The sequence below is a fragment of the Macrobrachium rosenbergii genome, chromosome 9 (genome assembly GCF_040412425.1).
Source record: "Macrobrachium rosenbergii isolate ZJJX-2024 chromosome 9, ASM4041242v1, whole genome shotgun sequence".
NCBI classification, from domain to species: Eukaryota; Metazoa; Arthropoda; class Malacostraca; order Decapoda; family Palaemonidae; genus Macrobrachium; species Macrobrachium rosenbergii.
The window spans coordinates 22640444-22664687 of NC_089749.1; the positions used below are offsets into that span (position 1 = coordinate 22640444).

Consider the following 24244-nt stretch of genomic DNA (forward strand, 5'->3'; position numbering starts at 1 on the left):
TTAAATAATAATAATAATAATAATAATAATAATAATAATAATAATAATAATAATAAAATGTTTCATATTCATTTATCAGTCTTCTTCTATCGCTCCTACTCAATTGCATTCTGTCAATAAAGTGACCACTTTATCACATTCAAGAATACATCAAGCAATAACTGCAAATGTCAGTATGGTGGATTAAATAAATGCGGAACGAAAAACAAATTCTGGACAAATAAAAGTGGTCTCTGACCCTTGTAGTTTCTACAGACTTTTCTCCAAAAATTACCGCCCAACATTCATCCGTATGTAACAGAGAAGGATGTAATAATAATGTTTCATTTATTCACAACATTTTATTCTAAAGGCACTTTATAAAGTACTAAACTTCGCTACGTTATGAATACATTATTGTAACCCTAAAAGAAGCAACAATACTCATAAAATAACCATTTTTGACTCTCATGTAATGATATAAACTGAACGACATGACATTTGTCATATTGCTTATTAATGAACAACAATCGTCTCCAATACTGGACAGTCTTATCACATTCACTACTCTTACGAGTTTGTGAACCTGCATTACTGACCATTCTGTCGTCACATTCGACCAGTTCATAAAAACAATCATTAGCGCTTCAGCCAAAGAAAGCTTCTGCATACAAAAATAGAAAATTTTGTTCAAAATATAATTAACTTTTCACTCGAGATTCAACAGTTATCATTCCTGAACACTAAACAAAGCTGTCAGGTATTTTACCAGATCTCACGAAGAGTTTCTCACACCTTTGCAAATGCTTGTACAATCCTGGTCTTAACTGATAATTTTCAACCACATTGTCTCATTTGAAAAATACCTTAAAGAAGTTTTCCAAAAAGGTCTGTATACCAGGAGCAATAATATACGCTTCTGCCACGATTAGAGATTATACGAAACAGAAAACTGATTGTTTTGTGTCTATTAAAAATGGCGTTTTAATATTGAAATCAAGTGTAAAAAAGATCAGAAACAATAATACAACCCTTTCAACATATCAAATATTGTATAAAGCAGTAGATAAAAGTCTAAGATGAGGGCATATATAACACATGTCTATACGTGAGACAATAAAAAAAGAAGCAATGAAAGTTTGAAACTATGGATTAATACTGTTTCAATGAATGATACAGACAGAGCATTGGCCGTCTACAGAATCTGAAATAAAAAAAAACACAAATAGGTCTATCCAGCCTACACAACATTTGTGCAATATATGGGGTATAGTGAATACACAAATACGAGTACAAAACAACACCTAGACAACAAGCTTCCTACACTTCTGAGCTATTGACTACTTTGTAGTTTACATTGCAATGAGAAGGCAGTCTTCAGGTAAATGAATGAGCTACAAGGTATGATAAACGGGTCAGGCAACCTCCAGCAAGTCTAAAAAGGGGCGATCAAATGCTCCTTCCATCAACAGTACCCTCAAGGATGCTGTAAGAAACAATACTCATACCGACATACAATACGTGCGATTCTAACATATCGTAAAATGGGCGCATTTCTGACACAGAACCTCTACTTAAACTACAGTATTACACAACTTATATTAAAGTCTTTTACTGGTATTACTAAATAATAACACAATATTCATAAAGGAGCAAACTTAAACATAAAGGGAAATCTACATGGACAAAAGGAATCCATTAACAAAGCACGATTTTAATAGCTCATTTAATTACATTCAAACTAAACATGGACAAAATAGGCACAACAGCCGCCACCTACTAAAAGATGGCGTGCAGTGAATGCTTGTGGTGAGGACGTATCACCCAACCCTGTCAGCACGTTTGTGGCAGTCACTTAACGCAAACACTATTATGTGCATGATAACAGTGCTGAACTACGATAGTCAACGTGCTGCTCATGATACCCTAATGTGAACTATGATAGTCAACGTGCTGCTCATGATACCCTAATGTGAACTATGATAGTCAACGTGCTGCTCATGATACCCTAATGGAACTGAACTTTGAAGGAGAACGACTAAAGACTGAGTTGGCATTGTTTGTTTTCCGATGATATTCAAGTCTGGATGGCCAGCGTTCATGGCTGTTTCGTTTCTGTACCGGGCTTGTTTTCAGATTTACGGCCTAGGCCCTAGACACTATTGGTTTGCACCGAGTTAATGACAAACTATAGGCTACTACAGAAAAAGACGTTGGCGAGCAAACTAACAGTTTCAAAAAGAACACCTTAGTACTTTGCCAAAGGTATAGTTCCGACATCTCCCTCTTGCCACACCACTTATATCCAGAGTTAACACCAACTGTTTAATTGTCAAGAGGAATCAAAACAGGGTGAGTATTAGTCCCCATGCTCTGAGAGAAATAGTCCTTGGTCTATTTGGCTTTAGTAGTGAACTCATCACTACCTGTAGTAATGCAAGTACTGTATTATCGGCCTAGGCATTCCAATATGACATGCAATAGGGGAGGTCAAGGTAGAATTGTGTTATGAACATAAAATATGGCAAGAATAAAACAGGGTTAGAGAAGAGGGAAAGGCTTCAAAAGATAGAAACAGGATGTTTCAATATTCAAATAAAAACAGGAAGAGACGAAGCTGTAGATAGTATTTTATTATTACACACGGAAGAAAATGAAAATGAGAGAGAATTTTGGCAGAGGCCAATCACTTGAAAATTGACTACTGCCAAAATAAAGTCACATCAACTTTGAGTTTAAAGAGAGTGTGTGTGTGTGTGTGTGTGTGTGTTTGACGTCTTAATCAACCACTGCTTGGTACAGAGAACCTAATATATTACATACATCTCAATCCGCATGGCCATTCTTTCTCAACATTTTGCTTCTTCATCTTTGCCTTCGGAAAAGAAAGCAATGACAAGGTACTGTTGTATCTGCTGTCCTTGTTATCTGCTGTATCTCCAAACCACAAAAAACATAAAGAGCTCAAAATGGCTCATTCAGTGAACTCTCGTCTTAGTCATCAGCCATTACTTTGTTCTGTCAGATTTAGGTATCAACGTCGTGCTGACAGAGGGTATGTGCATGCAATTTGACAAAATGTATATAGATAACTGAGTGCAAAAATGCAAATAAGATGAAAATTCTCTTAGATAAATGTCTCTAGACGTGGGGCATTTCTCTTCAGGCATAGAAGCCGTAAAATTAAAAAGTACCCTCGGTACACTTGTCCTTAACTTTTGAATTGGGTGGATCAGATGAATGAAAATGAACTACATTCAACAATTTTTCTAACCACAATTAACCTAAAATTTGTACGAAAAGTAAACTAATTTTTTAGGAAGTTCTTACTGATCATTCACGCCAAATGGTGTAAAAATTCACCATAAACAATTATAAGAAAACGAAATTTACCAAAAAAAAACTAATACTATATCCTCCAGCAAAGATAAAAAGTTTAATAAAAAAAAAAGACATGGTAGTTTCTTGATTCAACCAAATCCATGAGAGCAGCTGATAGCTATCAGTTATGTGAAATACTTCTAATATACATCAATTTAAGGCCAGAAATAAGGCAACTATGGATACAATAAATTTTAGCATGTGAAAACTATGCTTTGCTTTTACAAAGCAAATGATCTACTTTCTTGCATGAACCAAAACGCTTCGACAACTTCTGAAATGAGCACCAGTAGTACCATGTGAGGTGCCAAAGACGATGATCGCTTGTCTTAGATACTGAAGCCACAGTGATTGCATTTGGGCCTACGGCAACAGCAGCAGAAAGCAATGATTCCAGGAAGGATCCCAAGAGGTAACAGCAGACAGCACCAAAACCATGTACAGCAGGAAGCGCTGTCCTTGATCTGTCCTGTCTGTAAGTAAGAAAATAGATTACCTAGAAGTTCGACAAGTAGGATCCACCAAAAGTTCAAATTTTGCATTAGGAAAAAGTAAGATTATTTCGCATCTGGGTGTCAACTGTATTGATTCCTAGGGGGATATAACCATTGCTTTTTATATTAGGTGTATCCTAAGCAAAAACAGTAATTACTTCCAGAAATTTGTTATATTTAGTCTTACAGTAATTTGTTCAAAACTTGAATCACACTCCATATACCGTAGTTCCAATTTACTCACAAATGAACGAACACTCGTAAATAAATTGGTAATCGAAATTCAAAGCAATTAGGGAAGCCAGCTCTCCTATAACTGAAAATCTTTGAAGAACTCTCGACCCCACCCACAACCTTAAGACAGTGCATTGTTGGCAACAAACCTTACAAATATTGAATAAACACCGTCAATTTTGTACCAACCTCCCAATTGGAAGTTAGCGCACCTCACGTGGTGCACTGTAGGCACTGCTACGAATTATTTGTGGCGTCCCTTCGGCCACTATCCGAACCCACTTCTTAGCCTTTTACATTATCTCCACTTCATTTCCTTTCTCTAATCTTTGTCCAAATTTCCTTTCTCTAATCTTTGTCCAACCACTACAGCTCCCCCTTTTCGCTGTCTTACGCACTGTATGACAGGAGCCCCAGTGGTTGGCATTATAGCCCAATCAGAAATAATACAGTACAATGCAATACACTTCCATAGTCCATACTATAACAGTGTTTCGGCATTGTGGGGTAAGAGAGGGAGAGAATACGATACTATGATACTGTACATGGTTTAAAGTTAAGTATACCTTAGTTTTACCAGACCATTGAGCTGATTAACAGCTCTCCTAGGGCTGGCCCGAAGGATTAGACTTATTTTACGTGGCTAAGAACCAACTGGTTAATTAGCAACGGGACCTACAGCTTATTGTGGAATCCGAACCACATTATAGAGAGAAATGGATTTTTATCACCAGAAATAAATTCCTCTAACTCTTCATCAGCCGGCCAGGGGAATTGAACACCAGTCCATCGAGTGACAGTCTGAAGCTCAACCGACTCAGCCAACGAAGGGCTGTGTACATGGTTTAATTGTGATAAATGTTACGCTGTAATGGATGTTGTTAACTTTGATAAACACAGTACCAAGTGAAAATATATTCGTATTCTTAAATATACCAATGAATATTCGTATTCTTAAATATACCAATCACCTTATGTATATGTATATTTGTAACAGTGGGCTAATGGCCTTCATACCCACTTGAGCTAAAGTTTACCACAAGTTTATGAGGCGATGTTGGAAGTCATGATTAAAACGATACTACAACACACATTGATGCAGTTCTTTACATACATTTAATAACACACGAAGTCACACGCAAAAGACAAATATTTATTACCGGTGAGGCATTAATCACCACCATTCTGTTAGTGGACGTGAATCACCAAGCTCTTTGTCCTCATCTTGCTGTGCAGAAGTAAGTTATATACTTTATTTAACAGACCACCGAGCTGATTAACAGCTCTCCTAGGGCTGGCCCGGAAGGATTAGACTTATTTAACGTGGCTAAGAACCAACTGGTTACTTAGCAACGGGACCTACAGCTTATTGTGGAATCCGAACCACATTATAGCGAGAAATGAATTTCTAGCACCAAAACAAATTCCTATAACTCTTCATTAGCCGGCCGGAGACTCGAACTCGGTCCTAGCGAGTTCTAGCACACAACTCTACCGACTCGCCCAACGAAGAGTGCAGCTTGCAGCTGGTGTCGAGCACATGGGTGGAAGAGCTATCTACATGGGATGAAGCAGAAGAATAATTCCAGTGGCGTTCCTGAGGTGGGGGGGGGCTGTTTGAAATCGCCCCCCGGTCCCCATAGTCGGGGGGGGGTCCAAAATGCAAAATTTAACCATTGCTGCTATGACAGGACAGGCTAAATCCAGTGGCCCTAATATGGTCAAGGGCCCCATTCATATTTGGATCCGAAAGTTTTAGGCCCACTAAAGGGGCCCAATTTCCAATTTTGTGTACAAAAGTGTAACAAAAATGTTACGTAAAAGAAATAGGGCTCTCCGGGGGGACCCTCCCAATCGTAGAGCCCATTATAGACCTTCTCATACGGATCGGAGGAGGGTGGGTAACGTTGATTGGGGCAAGATGCACGTGTAATGTTTTTCAATAGAGAACTACAAAGGCTACTAGTGGATATTTTTAAGAAAAAAAATCAATAGTTATGGAAAAGATGTTTGCCCCAATCTTGCAACAGCAATCAGAATTTTACTTACCATAGCAACATTCTATTGCTTCTTGTGAAAGATCCTTCTCAAAGCTGAAGCTAGTGAAGAACTATTTACGCAGCACGATGAGCCAAGAACGGCTTAGTAGTTTAGTATTAATGCCAATGGAATCAGAAATGCTGAAGAAAATTGATATGAGTGATATTATAGAGGAGTTTGCTGCCAAGAAAGCACGTCGAAAATTGTAGGACAGTAGGAGCAAGTGAGCAACTTGAAAAGTGTTACGTGTAGGCCCTACCTACTAACAAGTGTACTAACATCAAGAATACCAATGCTTTTGTTTGGTTTATAATCTCGGAGCGGTCTGTGGTCCTTCCTCTCCCTTTCAGCAATATTAAATTAACTCCCTAACTTCACTTTACTCTGTTCTACATCCCTTCACTTTGTTCTTCCTCCCATCACTCTGTTCTACCTCCCTTTGAACCCTTTCACTATGTTCTACCTTCCCTTCACTCTATTCTACCTTCCTTCACTCTGTTCTACCTCCATTTACTCTGTTCTACCTCCCTTTCACTATGTTCTACCTTCCCTTCATTCTCTTCAACCTTCCCCTCACTCTGTTCTACCTTCCCTTCACTGTTTTAACTTCTTTTCACTCTGTTCTACCGCCCCAAACTTTGTTCTGCCTCCATTCACTCTGTTCTGACTCCCTTCCCTCTGATCTACCTCCCTTCACACAGTGGAGTCCCTTCCAGCAATATTTATTCATTTAACTCCCTCCACATCATATCGCCATCAGAGTACATTATTGTTAGCCTCATTTTCACCATTTATCACTGTACACCTAGATTTAATAAATAAAATTTCTGAAATTTGCATTTACAAGTGCCTTTAAAATGATCCTACTATTGCTAATATTCTAAATATTTACTCCGAACCCTCCAGCTGCTTTGGCTCGCTTCGCTCGCCTCCCACCCGATAAGAGGGGGCCCAAATGGGACGGTGGCCCCCGGGCCTCAAAACGCCTAGGAACGCCCCTGAACAATGAGGTGATTTCTGTTTACTTTTATGCACTTTTTCGTTGAACACTGACGTATATGGTGCTACTGATACTCCTACCACTCCTTCACTTTCAAGGCAGTTATCATCGATGGGTAAATGGTAAACTTTCTAGCAGTGGTTCTGCGTCTTCGTCTGGTTTGGCATCGGCTTCAGCAACCTCCAGCAAGCCACGTTCTGTTCACTCGGATATTGTGGCGGCAGTTAAATCTTGAATTTCCCCCAAATATTCATATCCTCAGACCGTTCCCCACCTACCTCATTTGCCGCAATTTCTTTCATTATTTCGCTGATTGGCTCTGTGGTAAATCCAGTTAAATCAATAACAATCTGAACCAGTTTTCTCCGGTATCAGTCTATTGTACGAGCTTAACAGCTTTTATGGCTCTTTCGATTACAGTTACAGCTTTTGTAATTATTGTATTTACTTCCTACATCATTTCGTTTTCTTCAGTGGGATTATTCTCCTTAGCCTGGGTAATTTCCTCCATACAGCAAAGGGTGTAATGGGCGTTAGACTGCTTTAATACCCCGTAATCTAAACTGGATTATAAATAACTAATGGGGGGGGGGGTTTAGGATTTGGTATGAGTCACTGGTTTCTGAGAGACTGGGACATTGTCCGAACAAGAAAAACCTTAAACCTTAATGAGAAATCCAAACGAGAGAGAGAGAGAGAGAGAGAGAGAGAGAGAGAGAGAGAGAGAGAGAGAGAGAGAGAGAGAGGGGGAGGGCACCATCCAGGCTTTGCTCCCTGCAATGTAACTACACCAATGCTCCGAGGATTAACTTTCCTCCCTTGTGGATGTACCTTCGGTTGACTCATGACGTAATTATGATTTCACATACCCTAACTTGTCTAACAATTCAGTCTTGTCTTCATTTCCTCACAGTAGCCCTCTGAACAGCCTTCCGCTTTCGGTTCAAGACTGAATTAAAAGATGTTACAGTACTATCGCTAAAAATACGTTATTATTATTATTATTATTATTATTATTATTATTATTATTATTCAGAAGTTGAACCCTATTCATATGGAACAAGCCCGCCGGGGCCATTGACTTGAAATTCAACCCTGCAAAGAATACAGTGTTCATTAGAAAGAAACAGAAGGCAATGGGAAGTACAGAAAGAGATCACTTATTAAAAAAAGAAAAAAATAAACAAATTATAAATAAATAGAAAAAATCTAAGTAAATTACTAAGATGCAAGAACTGTATTAGGGTAGTAATGCATTACATCTTCCCTTGAACTTCTGGAGTTCCACTGCACAGCATCTTCAGGGAGGCTGTTCCATAGTCCAACGATGCGAGGAATAAAGGGCCTATGGAACTGGTAAGTTCGACAGCGAGGCACATTTACTGCATATTGGTGGTGCTGTTCAGCGAATCTGGTTGCTCTCGACAGGAAAGAGAATATTTTGCGGATTTATGATTTTTACTTTCCCTTTACGTTTCCAACCGAACGTACGTAGTCTGTTGTAGTGAGTAGGGTTTGTACAAACTTTACATTTTAAATTTCTATGGTAAATGGTTATGAATTACGGTAGTAAATCATATAAAACAATTAATATGGCAATGGTGCACAAGTCAATAATGTAAGTGTTTCAAACACTGATTTACACATCATATTTATATTAATTAACACCTTTCTTGACCCCGGATGATGTTTATACTATCAGTGATTGCCCTAAGTATATTTTAATGATAAAATCGACCAATAAAGTAGCTATATGTATTGATGCAGCTATGGCCTCCTAGAATTTTAGTGGTCTTTACATTTCAAAACATGCGAGTCATTAGGTTTACACTGATCACATTAATTGTCGCCGACAATCGCAACTGAAGAAATTCAGAGAAAATACTCTCAATGTGTTCATGATTTCAAATCGACAGTAGTCCCAATTTAATACAGAACTCGAGGTCTACGCAGTCTGTTTAATTACAAGTGGTTTCTGAGCTTAACACCAGGCCAGTCTCAGTTGGCTCTCAACTAGATCAACCTTACACTGTGTGTGTGTGTGTGTGTGTGTGTGTGTGCGCGCGCGTGTGTGTGTGTGTGTGTGTGTAATACACAATAATATACTGTATATATATATATATATATATATATATATATATATATATATATATATATATATATATATATATATATATATATATATATATATATATATATGCTGCTAAGGTCTCAATTTCTGGTCACAGCTGGATTCCAGATGTATAAAGATATCAGATTTTCATAGGTCTTGGCGACGATAATTTTGGTAATCCTTACACAGCACAAGAATGTTTACACAATATATCCGTCAGCACCTTTGTTGTTATTCACGTTTAAAAAAAACAATAAAAAGTAAGTATTCGTAAGCAGAACATACAATGTAAAATAACAGAAAGAACCGCGGACTCAAAGAATGGACACACGTCACACGACATCACGCAAGAAGAAGAAATGTAAACAGCCGACTTACTCGACAGACAGTGCAAGTTCCTGGCGGAAGGTGTGACATCGCCACTACCACATTGGACACTGCAGGAGCAGCTGGGGGAACGATGACCTGGACTGGAGCTGGTTGTGGAATGGGAGGAGGATAATGCCCCTGAGGGGAAGGAAAAGCGCCAACAGGTGAATATGGCTGCGGTGGACCAGACGACTGGTCCCCCTTCATAGGCGACATGGCGGTTTCATTGTAAGCAGGGGGTGGATCACCATAAGCATCGGTTTCGTCGCTCAACCCGCTGTCTTCAAACTGAAAAAGAAGAAATGATATAGTACTAAGGTACGGCAAGGAAGAAGTGCATTGGTACTGTAGTATGGTTAGTAAAGGAGGAAATTAAGTACTATTAAGGCATGGCAAGGAAGAAATGCAGTGGTACTAAGGTTAAGAAAGGAAGAAACTAATTAGTACTAAGGTAAGGCAAGGAAGGAATGTGGTGGTACTAAGGTTAGGATTAGGAAAACAATAAAAAATGTACTAAAGTAAGGCAAGGAAGGAATGCAGTGGTCCTAAGGTTAAGAAAGGAAGAAATGCATTAGTACTGGGGTAAGACAAGGAAGATATGCGGTAGTACTATGGTTAGACAAGGAAGAAATGAATTGGTACTAAGGTAAGGAAAGGAAGCAATGCAGTACTGCTATGGTTAGGCAAGGAAGAAATGAAATAGTATTAAGGTGAGGCAACGTAGAAATGAAACAGTACTAAGGCAAGGAAGAAATTTAAAAATTACTATGGTAAGGCTGGGAAGACTTTAATTAATACTAGAACGGGGAGAAATGGCAAAAAGTAATAGGGCAGGGAGGATCTGAAAAAAAGTACAATAGTAAATTATTCAGATGAAACCTATTCTGTGGAACAAGCCCACAGAGGCCACTGGCTTGAAATTCAAGCTTCCAAAGAATATGGCGTTCATTAGGAAGAAGAGGAGGTCAAGGGTAATACATAAAGAAGAGATCGCACTTACTAAAAAAAAAAAATTTAATAAATAGATAAAAATATAAAAAATGAACGGAGAAGGGTACTAGGGTGAAATGACAATAGACCAGAGAATCGGTTTAGGATAAGGTTGGCCTTATGCCAGCACGGGCTCTTTCTTTTTATAAATTACACACCAGTCCTAAGGACTGCTGCAGTTCCTTGAGGATTAATAATGGGATGAGGGCAAGGTTACTCGTCATTAGAGCTGACTCTAAATATAATATAAAATTTAATTACCTTTTTCTTGATCATGACAAACCGTTACCTTTAAAATTATTGTAATTTATATAACATTTGTATTATCACAACCGTTTGAGTGTAAGCTCCATCATGCCACTACAAAACCAAATCTGATAATGAGTCTAGTAGAGCGTTAGTACTTGGTTGTTAGTCAATCGTCGTGGGTTACAGTTTGGCATCACACCAATCTTCCATTCTTACGATATTCTTCGTCTCTCAAAAACTTTGCTCAAGTTCTCTTGGAGTTTTTCCCTCCTCTTGTATTAATCATTCTTTCTTCACTCGTCTGTGCTATTCTCGTTCCTCTGGCAACTGCACTTGAAAAAAGAGCTCTTCCTTCGCCAAACCTCTCATTCACAAACATATCATTCTCTCTCTCTCTCTCTCTCTCTCTCTCTCTCTCTCTCTCTCTCTCTCTCTCTCTCTCTGTCTCAATATTAAGACCACTAAGTACTAACTCGTTAAGACAGACTTTCCTACCTCTCATCTTACTTGAGAGGAAGTAAATATGATTATTTCAGAGGAAGAGAACAATGTCTTTTAACGAACTCATATAACTTCGATTTTATTGGTCCGGATATATGACTTCTGAAGCATGTTCCCGGTAATGACGGTTGATACGAGAGAGAGAGAGAGAGAGAGAGAGAGAGAGAATTACAACCAAGGTTCCCGGATAAGCATTTGCTCCAAGGGTGGGACAATGACGACCTTGACAGGGTAAGGGGTTAGGGGTGTCTGCTTCTGCTTGGTCATGGAGGGATGGTGGGGGGGGGGCGTGTAGAGGCGGAGTGAGAGGATATGTGCATGACTACAGAAACAGAGAGCGAGCGAGAGAGAGATTCCTTACCAGTTACATGGTGGTGAACTGTTGCAATAACCGCACGACTTCAAAGGCAGTTAGTGTAAGAATACCATTACATGACAGTGTTGTCGACTGCATATATATAAATTACTCCAAATGGAAAATAGTCATGGCAACATCGGCATCTCACAACACAGCTTTGGTCAGCCATGAACCAACCTCACTGACCGTATGATGAGGAGCTCCTTAATACATTATACTATATTTATATTTCTCCGCTGCTCGGTGGCATCAGAGAAGGAAAAAAAACATATACAGTATATCCCATTTAACCATTGACTTTAAGGTAAACCCCTTCTGGAAGTATTTCCACGGTATTAGCAGCTGTAAAAACCAACGTAATTATGCGAGTGTTAAATCAGTGTTGCCAGATCTAGACTAATCTACAGATTTTTTTAGTGTTTCATATTTTTCCTTTAAACTAGACGAAATCTACAGATTTTTTTAGCAGCCTCGCTTTCAATTCCCAAAACTGACCTGAGAAACTGTAAATTATTTTTTTTAAATACTCGAAAGTAACGTAATTCAATGTAGTTTGCTTTTATGTGTACATAATTCAAGAATTAAAAAGTAAACATTTTAGGAGGGCGGGTGGCATTTCTGGAGAGGCAGCATGGCAATTTTACCTCTAATGCATCGGTGCCGTGAGGATTAAAATAGAATATGCGTTGTTGGTACAATTTTCACAATTTCTTGGTCGCCACTTATTTGTTCTAATGAGACCACTGAGCCACAACCTTAGACTGCTGCCCTGTTTAGAAAAGCATAGCGAGATACGTATATTTCACTACTGCATTTTAAGTAGGATACACTTTTTTCACTACTGCTTTTTAACTGGGATACACTTTTTTCACTATTGCTTTTAAACTGGGGTACAATTTTTTCACTACCGCTTTTTAATTGGGATGCTTTTACACTACTGCTTTTCACTGGGATACAATATTTTCACTGCTGCTTTTTAACTGGGACACATTTTTCACTACTGCTTTTTAATCGGGACACATTTTTTTCACTAATGCTTTTTAATTGGGATACACGTTTTTCACTAATGCCTTATAATTGGGATACATTTTTTCACTACTGCTTTTGACTTGGGATACACTTTTTTCACTACTGCTTTTGAACTGGGATACATTTCTTCACTAGCGCTTTTTAATTAGGATACACGTTTTTCACTACTTTTAAATTGGGATACACTTTCATTACTGCTTTTTACCTGGGATGCTCTTTTTTCACTACTGCTTTTGAATTGGGATACTTTTTCACAACTGGTTTTGAATTGGGATACATTTTTCACTACTGCTTTTTAACTGGGATACATTTTTCACTACTGCTTTTTAATTGGGATACGATTTTTTCACTACTGCTTTTGAGATACTTTTTCATAACTGCTTCTTAACCGGGATTCTTTTTTCACAAGTGCTTTTTAATTGGGATGCACATTTTTCACTACTGCTTTTTTTAATTAGGTTACATTTTTCACTACTTTTCAATTGGAATACACCTTTTTCACTGCCACTTTTTAATTGGGATACACCTTTTTCACTGCTACTTTTCAATTGGGATACACCTTTTTCACTGCTACTTTTTAATTGGGATACTTTTTTCACTACTGCTTTTTAATTGAGATACATTTTTCACTGCTGCTTTTGAATTGGGATATAGTTTTTCACTACTGCTTTATAAATGGGATACACGTTTTTCACTACTGATTTTTAATTGGGAAACGTTTTATAACTACTGCTTTTTAAGTCAGATACTTTTTTCATTGCTGCTTTTGAATTGGGATACACTGCCTTTACTACTGCTTTTAAACTGGGATAAACTTTTTCCCTAATTGGGATACACTTTTTTTACTACTGCTTTTTAATTGGGATACACTTTTTTCACTGCTGCTTTGAATTAGGACATATTTTTCACTCTTGCTGAGAATTGGGATACAGATTTTCACTACTGATTTTTAATTGGGATACATTTTTATAACTACTGCTTTTTAGGTGGGATACTTTTTTCACTACTGCTTTCAATTGGGATACACTTTTCCACTACTACTTTTTAACTGGGATAAACTTTTTCCATACTGCTTTTTAGTTGGGATACATGTTTTTCACTACTGCTTTTTAATTGGGATACATTTTATCACTACTGCTTTTTAAGAGGGACACTTTTTCACCAATGCTTTTAAACTGGGATACAATTTTACTACTGCTTTTCAACTGGGATACACTTTCTCACTACTGCTTTCTAATTAGATACATTTTTCAACCTTTCTCACTACTGCTTTCTAATTAGATCATTTTTTCACTACTGCTTTTGAATTGGGACACACTTTTTTCACTACCTTTTTAATTGGGATACAGTTTTTTTCACTACTGCATTTTAATTCAGCCGTTTCCATAGCGAAAATTCTCCATTTCCAATACAAGTAAAGCTGGGAAAAACAGAATGCTAGGGAACATCATACTAGTAATGATGTAGATAGGCCTGAAATGGTCAGCAGTAATGACGCCAAGCATAGTACATCTGACACTTAAGATAGTGTTGTTTTCACCAGTAATAATTCTCGTATCCTTTCATCTTATGAAAGGATACTCTTGCGGTCTAATGCTTGTGAATGATAGGAATTTTTGGGAAACCTGATTGAACAAATTTTGCAAAATAAAATTTTTTTTTTCTGTGGGATTTGTTAAACAAGTTTTGCAAAACGAAATTTTTTTTTCAATGGGTTTGTTCGCCAACTTGGCAAAATAAAAAAAAATATTTTTTGTTGTGGGATTTTTTTTTTTTACTAATTTCGCAAAATGAAAAAAACAATTTTTGTTGTGGGATTTTTTTAAACAAATTTTACATAATGAAAAGCCACATATTTTTGTTGTCAGTGAGATTTTGTAATCAAATTTTGCAAAATGAAAAAGCTACATATTTTTGTTCACAGTGCGGTTTGTTTGACAAATTTTGCAAAATAAAAAAAAAAATTTTTGTTGTGGGATTTTTTTAACATTTTTTGCAAAATGAAAAAAAAATTTACTGCGGGATTTTCTTTAACAACTTTTGCAAAATGACAAGCAACATATTTTTGTTCTCAGTGGGAATTGTTTAACAAATTTTGTAAAATGAAAACGGTACATATTTTTGTAATTTGTGGGGTTTGTTTGACAAATTTGTGAAAAGGTAATATTTTTTGTTCACGGGTTTTTGACAAATTTTGCATAATGAAAAAAGCTACATATTTTTGTTCTTAGTGGGGTTTGTTTGACAAATTTTGCAAAATGGAAAAGCTACATATTTTTGTTCTCAATGGGGTTTGTTTGACAAATTTTGCAAAACGAAAAATGAACAATTTTTGTTCTCGGTGGGTTTGTTTGACAAATTTTCCAAAATGACAAAGCCACATATTTTTGTTCTCAGTGGGGGTTTGTTTGACAAATTTTGCAAAATAAAAAAGACATTTTTGTTCTCAGTGGGTTTGTTTGACAAATTTTGCAAAATGAAAAAGCTACATATTTTTGTTCTCAGTGGGATTTGTTTGACAAATTTTGTAAAATGAAAAGATACATATTTTTGTAATCAGTGGGGTTTGTTTGACAAATTTTGCAAAATGAAAAATGAATATATTTTTGTTTTCAGTGGGGTTTGTTTGACAAATTTTACAAAATGAAATTGCAATATATTTTTGTTCTCAGTGGGGCTTGTTTGACAAATTTTGCAAAATGAGAAAGCTACATATTTTTGTTCTCATTGGGATTTGTTTGACAAATTTTGCAAAATGAAAATGCAATATATTTTTGTTCTCAGTGGGGCTTGTTTGAGAAATTTTGCAAACTGAAAAAGCTACATATTTTTGTTCTCAGTGGGGTTTGTTTGACAAATTTTGCAGAATGAAAAATGAATATATTTTTGTCCTCAGTGGGGTTTGTTTGTCAAATTTTGCAAAATGAAAATGCAATATATTTTTGTTCTCAGTGGGGCTTGTTTGACAAATTTTGCAAAATGAAAAAGCTACGTATTTTTGTTCTCAGTGGGGTTTGTTTAACAAATTTTGCAAAATGAAAAAGCTACATATTTTTGTTCTCAGTGGGATTTGTTTAACAGATTTTGCAAAATAAAATAAAAATTCTCAGTGGGATTTTCTCTATAAATTTTGCAAAACTGAAGAAATCACATATTTTTGTTCTCAGTGGGATTTGTGTATTTAATGTTATTGCTCAACACTGTTTTGTAAAAAAAAAAAAATGCGAGGCTTAACTCAATTATATCATGATACTTGGACATATACATGGAAGGGTGTATATTCAAGCTCTTAATTTTCTATTTTTGCTGTCCAGCTGGGTCGATGATGATGAAAATGAGGAGGAGAGGGCAGGAAAGGATAGGTCAATTGGTATAAGGAAAAAAAAGAAGGTATATTCAAAAGGAGAATTATCATATGAACAGGAACTCTAGTTTAAAAGCTAACTCGGGGATGCATTTGCTTATTGTCCTGTTTGTAACTGGTATCTAGAGTTAACCGCATGAAACACTGACTTAGAAGTAAACACTGTAATGAAAATGCACACTGACAATGCTAGAGTTATGCAAAGTCAGTTAACTTTACAGTCGTGGTATTTTCAAAGTGTAGTGATGATATATGTATGGCTGAATTATGACTGGCTGCAACTACGGCAGATCATGGCTTGCCACGAGCTTTTGCAGATCACTTGCCAAAGTTGATTCAAGCAGTGTATGTTGATTTTACGACGGTCAAGAATATAACATTTGGTCGCACAAAAGCAACAGCGGTAGTCAGTCATGTAACTGGGAAGGAATATCACTCTCACCTCATCGAGCATTAAAGGGAAAATAAGTTCTGTATAATGAATCAACAAAGGTCGTGTGTTGTTATGCATGGTGGCTCAAGATTTATTGTAGGAATCTTTTCTTGGACTAATTAAACTTAAAGATGTAAATACACTGGATTATTTGGCGGGCGGGGGAAAGTTGGCTCTAAAATAATTTCCTTTTGACCTAAATGCAATCGGTTCATTGAAGGCACTAAGTCCAAAGTTGTTCTAAATAGGGAATTACCATCCTTTATTCATCTAGTGTCTTCTTTTGGCTGTGCTGTAAAGTCTAATATTCAGAATGAGCACCGAGGGTGGAGGTTGCTTGGTAATTCCTCTGAAAGACTTGGTGTTAACTCTGATACGACGCCAGAATTACTCTGGAGTAAAGTAGCATCATTTGGCAATTGCACAGTATAATATTTTCAAGTTTATCCAGTTTTATGTTCACCCCATTCAAGTGATACAGATGAAAGAATTTTTCCTACAATAAATGAGATGAAAACTAAAAAAAAAATTATATGTGTCATCTGAAAAACATTTTCAGGTTTGGTCTCTACAAAAATATTTTTACTGTACTAAAAAAAACCGATTTACTAAAGAGAGAAAGGAAGTCGAGGAAGTAGTAAGTATGGCAGACAAGAAATGCAGAATTTTTAATTTTGTTATGGACATGTTTAAGCAGGTAAAGAAACTTTAAATTTTCCTAATTTGTGGTCCACAAGAATTACCATTAACCTGTTTTGATACAAAAATATTGACTATGTTCTTCAGTTTGTTCAAATTTGATTCGTTTGTGAAGATACACGAAACACAATGTCTATGAATACAGTAAAGATCCTGAAGATTTTTATAAATACTTTATTTTATATTCATAAATTTTCAAAGAAAATTACAGATTTTTAAAGAAAATTACGGATTTTTTGGAATGATCTGGCAACACTGTTACAGCGCACATTCAACCTCGATGTCATTTGCCAGGCAACGATTAGCCTAAATGAATCGCCCTCGCATCGTTCTGAATTCAGTCATCGCTCTCATACCGTAGGGAAATAAAACTTTAAACCCTTACCTTTCCATAACCTGGTTTTTCTGCCATTGTCAACAATTCAGATTCTGAAAGCCAATGAGAAACTTGTGTCAGTTAAAATGTACTACAATTTGTACATATGCCATTTAATGACGATATATAAAACAACATCAAAACCAGAATGAAAATAAATCCTCACAGATAAATTATACACACAAATATATATATATATATATATATATATATATATATATATATATATATATATATATATATATTATATATATATATATATATATATATATATATATATATATATAGATAGATAGATAGATAGATAGGTAGCGTTGGCATTAGACCAGCTTAATCTTGAACAAGTTCTTGCTTACACCTGTTGTACAGATAACAACACATTTGACACACGTTAGGGATGGGTAAATACTATCGGAAACTGTGTTGAGTAAACAGCAGCGGTGGCACGTCTGACCTACGGCAACACTCCATCTTGATTTGGGCTTCGTGTGATACTCTTAAGGTACATATCTAACATTCCACTTACGGACTATTTCTTGACGCTAGCCATGAAACACTTGGGTCACTCAGAGCTATTTCACTCATTGTTGCGTTGCTATAAAATAACGCAGCTCATTCCCTGATATAAATATCGAAAATCCATTCTACTGCCCAACACCACCGTGCGTAACATTGAACGGGTACCCAACATGTACGAAGAATTGTTCTAGGTTGCATAATAAACTGACAGTTTCAGCGAATATGCTCTATTACTTACCAGCTAAGACGTATTTCAAGCTGTATACGATGTACGTTCTTTATCGTATATTTCTATCAACACTGAACGGCCTCAAAGTATGTTGAAAGTGACTACGTGTTTGAGCTCTTGCGCCTCAACAAGTTGTACCTCTCAGTCTCGAGTCTCTCGACAACGCTCGGGAATAGGATGCGATAAAATAACTAACTGGCAACGTGTGTGCCATGGATGCTCATGACATCCCTTACCTTGAAAACGGTGAGGATTTTCGATACTCTATACAGTTTCCTTTCAATATCATGTAAAAATCAATCCCACAGAAAATAGTGAAGTTCCCATCTCAATGTTTCGTATAATTCTCGTACGGTTGTCCTGAAATTAGCCGATGTAAATATTTAGGCTTAGGTTATGCACTTCCTCCAAGTGCCATCACGGGTAACTTTGAACATTTTCCATTTTATCAAAATATAACAGCTTGTTAGTTAATGTAATTAGAGCTTGAATATGCATAACATCCAAAAATCTGAAGAGAGAGAGAGAGAGAGAGACAGAAGGTTTAAGCTCCTTTGTGGAAAATACGTTATGGAACTGCTTCTAGGAACGATCTATCATTAGTAGGAACATGCAAAGCTGCCAGAGGTTCGATGATGCTGCTGCAGACGGTTTTTCCACTTCTCCCGAAACTGCCACTCTGCAAAACGTCAGCATCTGCCTCATATATTTTTTTCTTTTGTTTAATGGAACAGTATCAGGGATCTCAGGTACAGCCTCGATGAAGTTGGAAAGAAGAATAAACTGCGATTTAAATAACAGATCTGTAAAGAGAGTTAGAGAGAGAGAGAGGGAAGAGCAGATTAAACTTCCATCACATTTTTTACATGCATTATACTGTATATTTTGTGAGCTTATAAACTGATGCAACTAACCTATGAAACTGTGGTATTAGAATTAGAGAAAATTACATATATTTATTCATATGAGAGGAATAGGAAACTTGGAATGTTTTAAAGTAAAATGGTTTTCACAAATGCATTTAAGAAATGATTTTCACGAGAAATAAGAAAAATAAGATTTCATATATATATATATATATATATATATATATATATATATATATATATATATATATATATATATGCACACAATTTCACTTGTATGGTTTCTTTGCCATTTAATATTTGCTTAACATGATTTGGCTGTTCAACACCTTCCCTCACCACGCACACGCTCACACACACAAGTTTGTGCCCAAAACAAATCCACTGGTCTGCAAAGATCTCGTCTAGCGTGAGTTCAAAGTTTTGGTGTGATGGGTATTGCCTGATGGAGCCTGTTATTCATATGCGTACACAGTCAGTGGAATCCAATCGCACTAATTCGTCAATAATGGCGGTAATACAAGAGTGGTTCCGGGCTGGAGGACGGAAAGTCTAATAACGTAACGGACCGTGATATAGGGACGTCTGCTATCTGCAGGCACTCAGGAAGTTTCACACGTTTTACAGAGTGCCTCTCCACCTAGAGATATGGAAGAACAACAAGAAAAAGGTCAAAAGTAAAAATGAATATGAATAAAGGAAGAAAAGGAAAAAGTACAGTATAAGTCGTATCAGCTAAGACTGACGATGAATGAATTTATAACGGCAAGCACCGAGCATCTGCCTATCACAAACTTTAAATTTTATTGCCGTAATCTTGGCTGAACTCATATCGTGTTTATCTCGTTGTTAATAATGCTGATAAGAACGCCAGGCTCCCTGTGAGAGTCCGATCAGTGTAAAGACAGTGCTGTTGCTTCCACTCCTTCAAATCAAACCGCAACGATGACCAAGTACACAGTGGTGAGTTTTTAACATTCATTTTTCCTCTTTAAAAAAAAAAAAGAGGCCACTTTTACAATGAGTCCCCTGCAGGAGGTAGTGCCGTCAATTGCACCCCTACGCTGATGCACTAAGGCATTACTAAAGGTTTCTTTGAGCAACAGGAATAAAAGATGAAAAAACTTACAGGTTCTCGCAGTGTGCCTGGACTCTAGCTGCAACCCCTTTCATTCCTCTTACTGTACCTCCATTCATATTATATATTCTTCCAGCTTGCTATCCACCCTCTCCTAACGATTATTTCATAGTGCAACTGCCAGGTTTTCCTCCTGTTACACCTTTCAAGGTTTTCCTCCTGTTACACCTATCAAGGTTTTCCTCCTGTTACACCTTTCAAGGTTTTCCTCCTGTTACACCTTTCAAAGTTTTCCTCCTGTTACACCTTTCAAGGTTTTCCTCCTGTTACACCTTTCAAAGTTTTCCTCCTGTTACACCTTTAAAGTTTTCCCTCTTACACCTTTGCTGGTTTCTCCTGTTACACCAACAATTTTCTCCTGTTACACCTTTCAAGGTTTCCTCCTGTTACACTTTTCAAAGTTTTCTCCTGTTACACCTTTCTTCAGGTTTTCCTCCTTTTACACCTTTCAAAGTTTTTTCTCCTGTTACACCTTTCTGCTTTTCTCTGTTACACCTTTCAAGGTTTTCCTCCTGTTACACCTTTCAAGGTTTTCCTCCTGTTACACCTTTCAAGGTTTTCCTAATGTTACACCTTTCAAACCTACCTACGCTCAATTTCCTTTCCAGCGCTGAATGACCTCAAAGGTCCCAGTGCTTGGCCTTTGGCCTAAACTCTATATTCCACTACAAGTAGCCCTGTCGAGGGTTGGCTATCCCAGAACGTAATAAAACAGTAATTTTTTTTTTAGTGATACAGACATCTTATCTCAGAGGTCGACTTAAGCCTTACTCGAATTGTAGCTGAGTGTTTTTAAAAATGCAAGTGAAAGGAACGTGAATGATGGATAAACTGACCTGGTGCTAAACTGGCGTTGCAACTATGGAAGTCGTCTTAAACCAGGATTCGAAATAAACTAGTGTTTGAAAGCGTTCACACACATGCAAACTACGTCGGTACATTTCATGAATGGAATAAACGGGAAGAATAACATATACATTATTATTATTATTATTATTATTATTATTATTATTATTATTATTATTATTATCTATATTTTGGGATGAGGATGCTAGGCCACTGATCTTCATGGAGCTTATGTGCTGACAGCATCTGGCATTTTAAGGTGGTCACCCACTAAAGTTTCAGGTTCCAGTATTACTCAACAACGTGTGTGTTTTCAGTGCCTAATAAGTACAGTGAAACTACTTTGGAGCCACCCATGTAGATATTTGTCTATTATTATTATTATTATTATTATTATTCAGTAGAGGAAACCTATTCATATGGAACAAGCCCACAGGGGCCACTGACTTGAAATTCCAGCTTCCAAAGAATATGGTGTTCATGAGGAAGAAGTAAAGGGAAATACAGAAAGAAGAGATCCCACTTATTAAACAAGAAAACAAAGTTAATAAATAGATAAAAAATGTACTAGAATGCAAGGAGAATAGTATTAGGGTAGTAATGCATGGCATCTTCACTTGAACTTCTGAAGTTCCAGTTTCACGGGATTCTATGGGAGGCTGTTCCACACTCCAGTGGTGTGAGGAATACATTGTATAAAGTCATTATTAAGGAAAACATGTATACTTTCTTCTAAGGCAGGGTTGCATGTATGTATTGTCGTGAAGAGTGTAACTTGACGTTGGTTATAATTTTAGCTTTTGTTGTTTCACTTTTTCTTTGTCACTTGAGGGGTACACACACACACACAAATTGCATTCATGGAGTTACTTCACAAATGAATCAGCATGTCTGTATATTAACCGAATGATTTCTTGTTAGATGAAACCCGTAGGGGGGCGGTGCCGTCAGTGTACTTCATGTGGTGCACAGTAGGCATTACTTATGGTCCTTTGCGGCGTCCCTTCGGCCCCTGGCTGCAACCCCTGTCATTCCTTTTACTGTACCTCCGTTCATATTCTCTTTCCTCGATATTACTGTCCGCCCTATCCTGACAATTAATTCATAGTGCAACTGCGAGGTTTTCCTCCTGTTGTACCTTTCAGACCTTCTTGTTGTCAGCTTCCGTTTCAGCATTGAACGACCTAATAGGTCCCAGTGCTTGGCCTTTGGCCTAAATTTGATATTTTATTCTATTCCTGTTAGATGAACATTCGATACTACAAAAAAAAATCCATAGAACTTCTGTTGGCTTCTCCAGTGAATTGTACCAGGTACTAAGGCGACTGTGCCACTTGTAAGCAAGGTTTTCAGGCTAGCAACCTCATCCCAAAGGACTTCCTGAAGACTCTTGTTTATAACTTGGGGGCAAATTCTCTTCTCGTAGGGAAAGGTCAAGGATGAATATGATGTGTGTATATAATAAATATGTATATATATATACACACATACACTGTATATATGTACATATATGCATGTATATATATATATATATATATATATATATATATATATATATATAAATGTGTGTATTGGTATCTAATTTGATTTTCATTTCTAATTCAAGGTACTGTAATGACAAACGTATATACCCAAAAGGTGTGGAGAAATCGAAAGTTAGAGATCGTGGTGGCTATCGCAAATACAGACATACCTTTACGTAAATGTGACGTTTACAGAAACGAAAAATGAAAAATAGGTGATTAACGATAACCATTCCACGCTTCAGACCACAGCATTTTAAAAATCAATTCATGAAGAGAAAACAGACCTACAATAAAGTAATGAGCACAAGGGCAAAATATTATTGAACTTTTCCTTCTCTTTCTCTCTCTTTCTCTCCTGAACATGACCAAGCGTTATGACAAACATCAAGACGACCTATGGTAATAACGTCTCTTACAACCACAAGATCAGCAGCTGTACTTTTGAATACAATAAAAACAGACAATTTGTATCACCTTATTTGTTTGTATAATTTGAGGACAGCACTAATTGTCATATTGAAGTAAACATATTCACGGTTAAGAAGTGAAAAACGAGTCCGTGTGCTCTGGGAGATTCTACCAATAACAGATGGCCGTGCATTTTGTTCAAGCCAATAATTTCCGAGTCAGCTTTCATCAAGGGACTCCATGCAATACACAACGCAGCGCCAGACCAAACATTATTACCACGTCATCCCTTCCATAATTCACGCTTGCAACAACAGCGCCGAGCTGACTCGTTGCAAAGTCAATACAACTCGCCGTTTCCGTACTGGTCTGGTACGCGTATGCTTCCTGTGAGCAGCTCAAACGAAACGTAAAGCAACCTTGAAAGCGAACCGATTGGCTGGATGAATTAAAGTTATTCTTTTTCAAGTCTGTACGCGTAGCAGACGTCATCAAAATGTAATGTTTATGTCCGTATGTTGATGTAGGGACCAAGCAGTGGCGAAAAAAAAAGTCTACAAAATGATCTCCTCGTGTGTATGTATGTATGGGAGAGACTGTGTGTGTGTGTGTGTGTGTGTGTGTGTGTGTGCGCGTGAAAGAGAGAGAGAGAAAGAGCGCGCGCGTGTTCTCGTACATTCAGGTGGTATTTTAAATTTCGTTAGAAGTGCTGGTCTCACCGATATGTAAACTTATGTAATTGGATTTTATTCGCGTTTAGCATTTAAATTTAACGTTTATTTTAAACGTTTATTTTATATAAATTTGTGAAGTACAGTTATGGTGTGCTGGATTGCATGAACATTACAGCATTTTTTTTTTATCTCATTGCAAGTCACTCTAGCAAAATTAATAACGTATTTCCTGCGAAGGTTCAGTCACGCCAGCTTATAATACGGTGCATCAGTCTCTCAGTCGATTCCCATTTTCCCCTGTTTATTTTCGTAGGCCTAGGATATGACTTGATTTTATGTGAATCATCCGCGGAGTACACATGGACGGACCATGTCCGAAAGGCTGGGTGCAAGCCCAATGTCCCTGGTCTACAGGAGCGAGAGGGAGAA

At 37.1% G+C, this 24244-nt stretch overlaps 1 protein-coding gene across 4 annotated transcripts; it reads right to left on the reverse strand.

Annotated features, from left to right (window-relative positions):
• Positions 1–326: 326 nt before the first annotated feature.
• On the reverse strand, positions 327–18570 carry LOC136841588 (cell death-inducing p53-target protein 1-like). Of its 4 annotated transcripts, none has more exons than XR_010854021.1 (5): positions 18367–18570; positions 17619–17662; positions 9620–9898; positions 1946–3833; positions 327–1905 (listed from the first exon to the last, which is right to left on the reverse strand). XR_010854021.1 is itself a non-coding variant. In XM_067108655.1 (4 exons), the coding sequence occupies exons 2-4, from the start codon at positions 17643–17645 to the stop codon at positions 3690–3692; spliced, it is 450 nt and encodes a 149-aa protein (XP_066964756.1). In that variant the 5' UTR covers positions 17646–17662; positions 18367–18557; the 3' UTR covers positions 327–3689. The 4 variants fall into 4 exon arrangements, 2 of the variants coding, with proteins under 2 accessions (XP_066964756.1, XP_066964757.1); XR_010854022.1 differs by lacking the exon at positions 18367–18570 and adding an exon at positions 18136–18283; XM_067108655.1 differs by having other exon boundaries at positions 327–3833; positions 18367–18557.
• Between the last annotated feature and the right edge of the window lie 5674 nt (positions 18571–24244).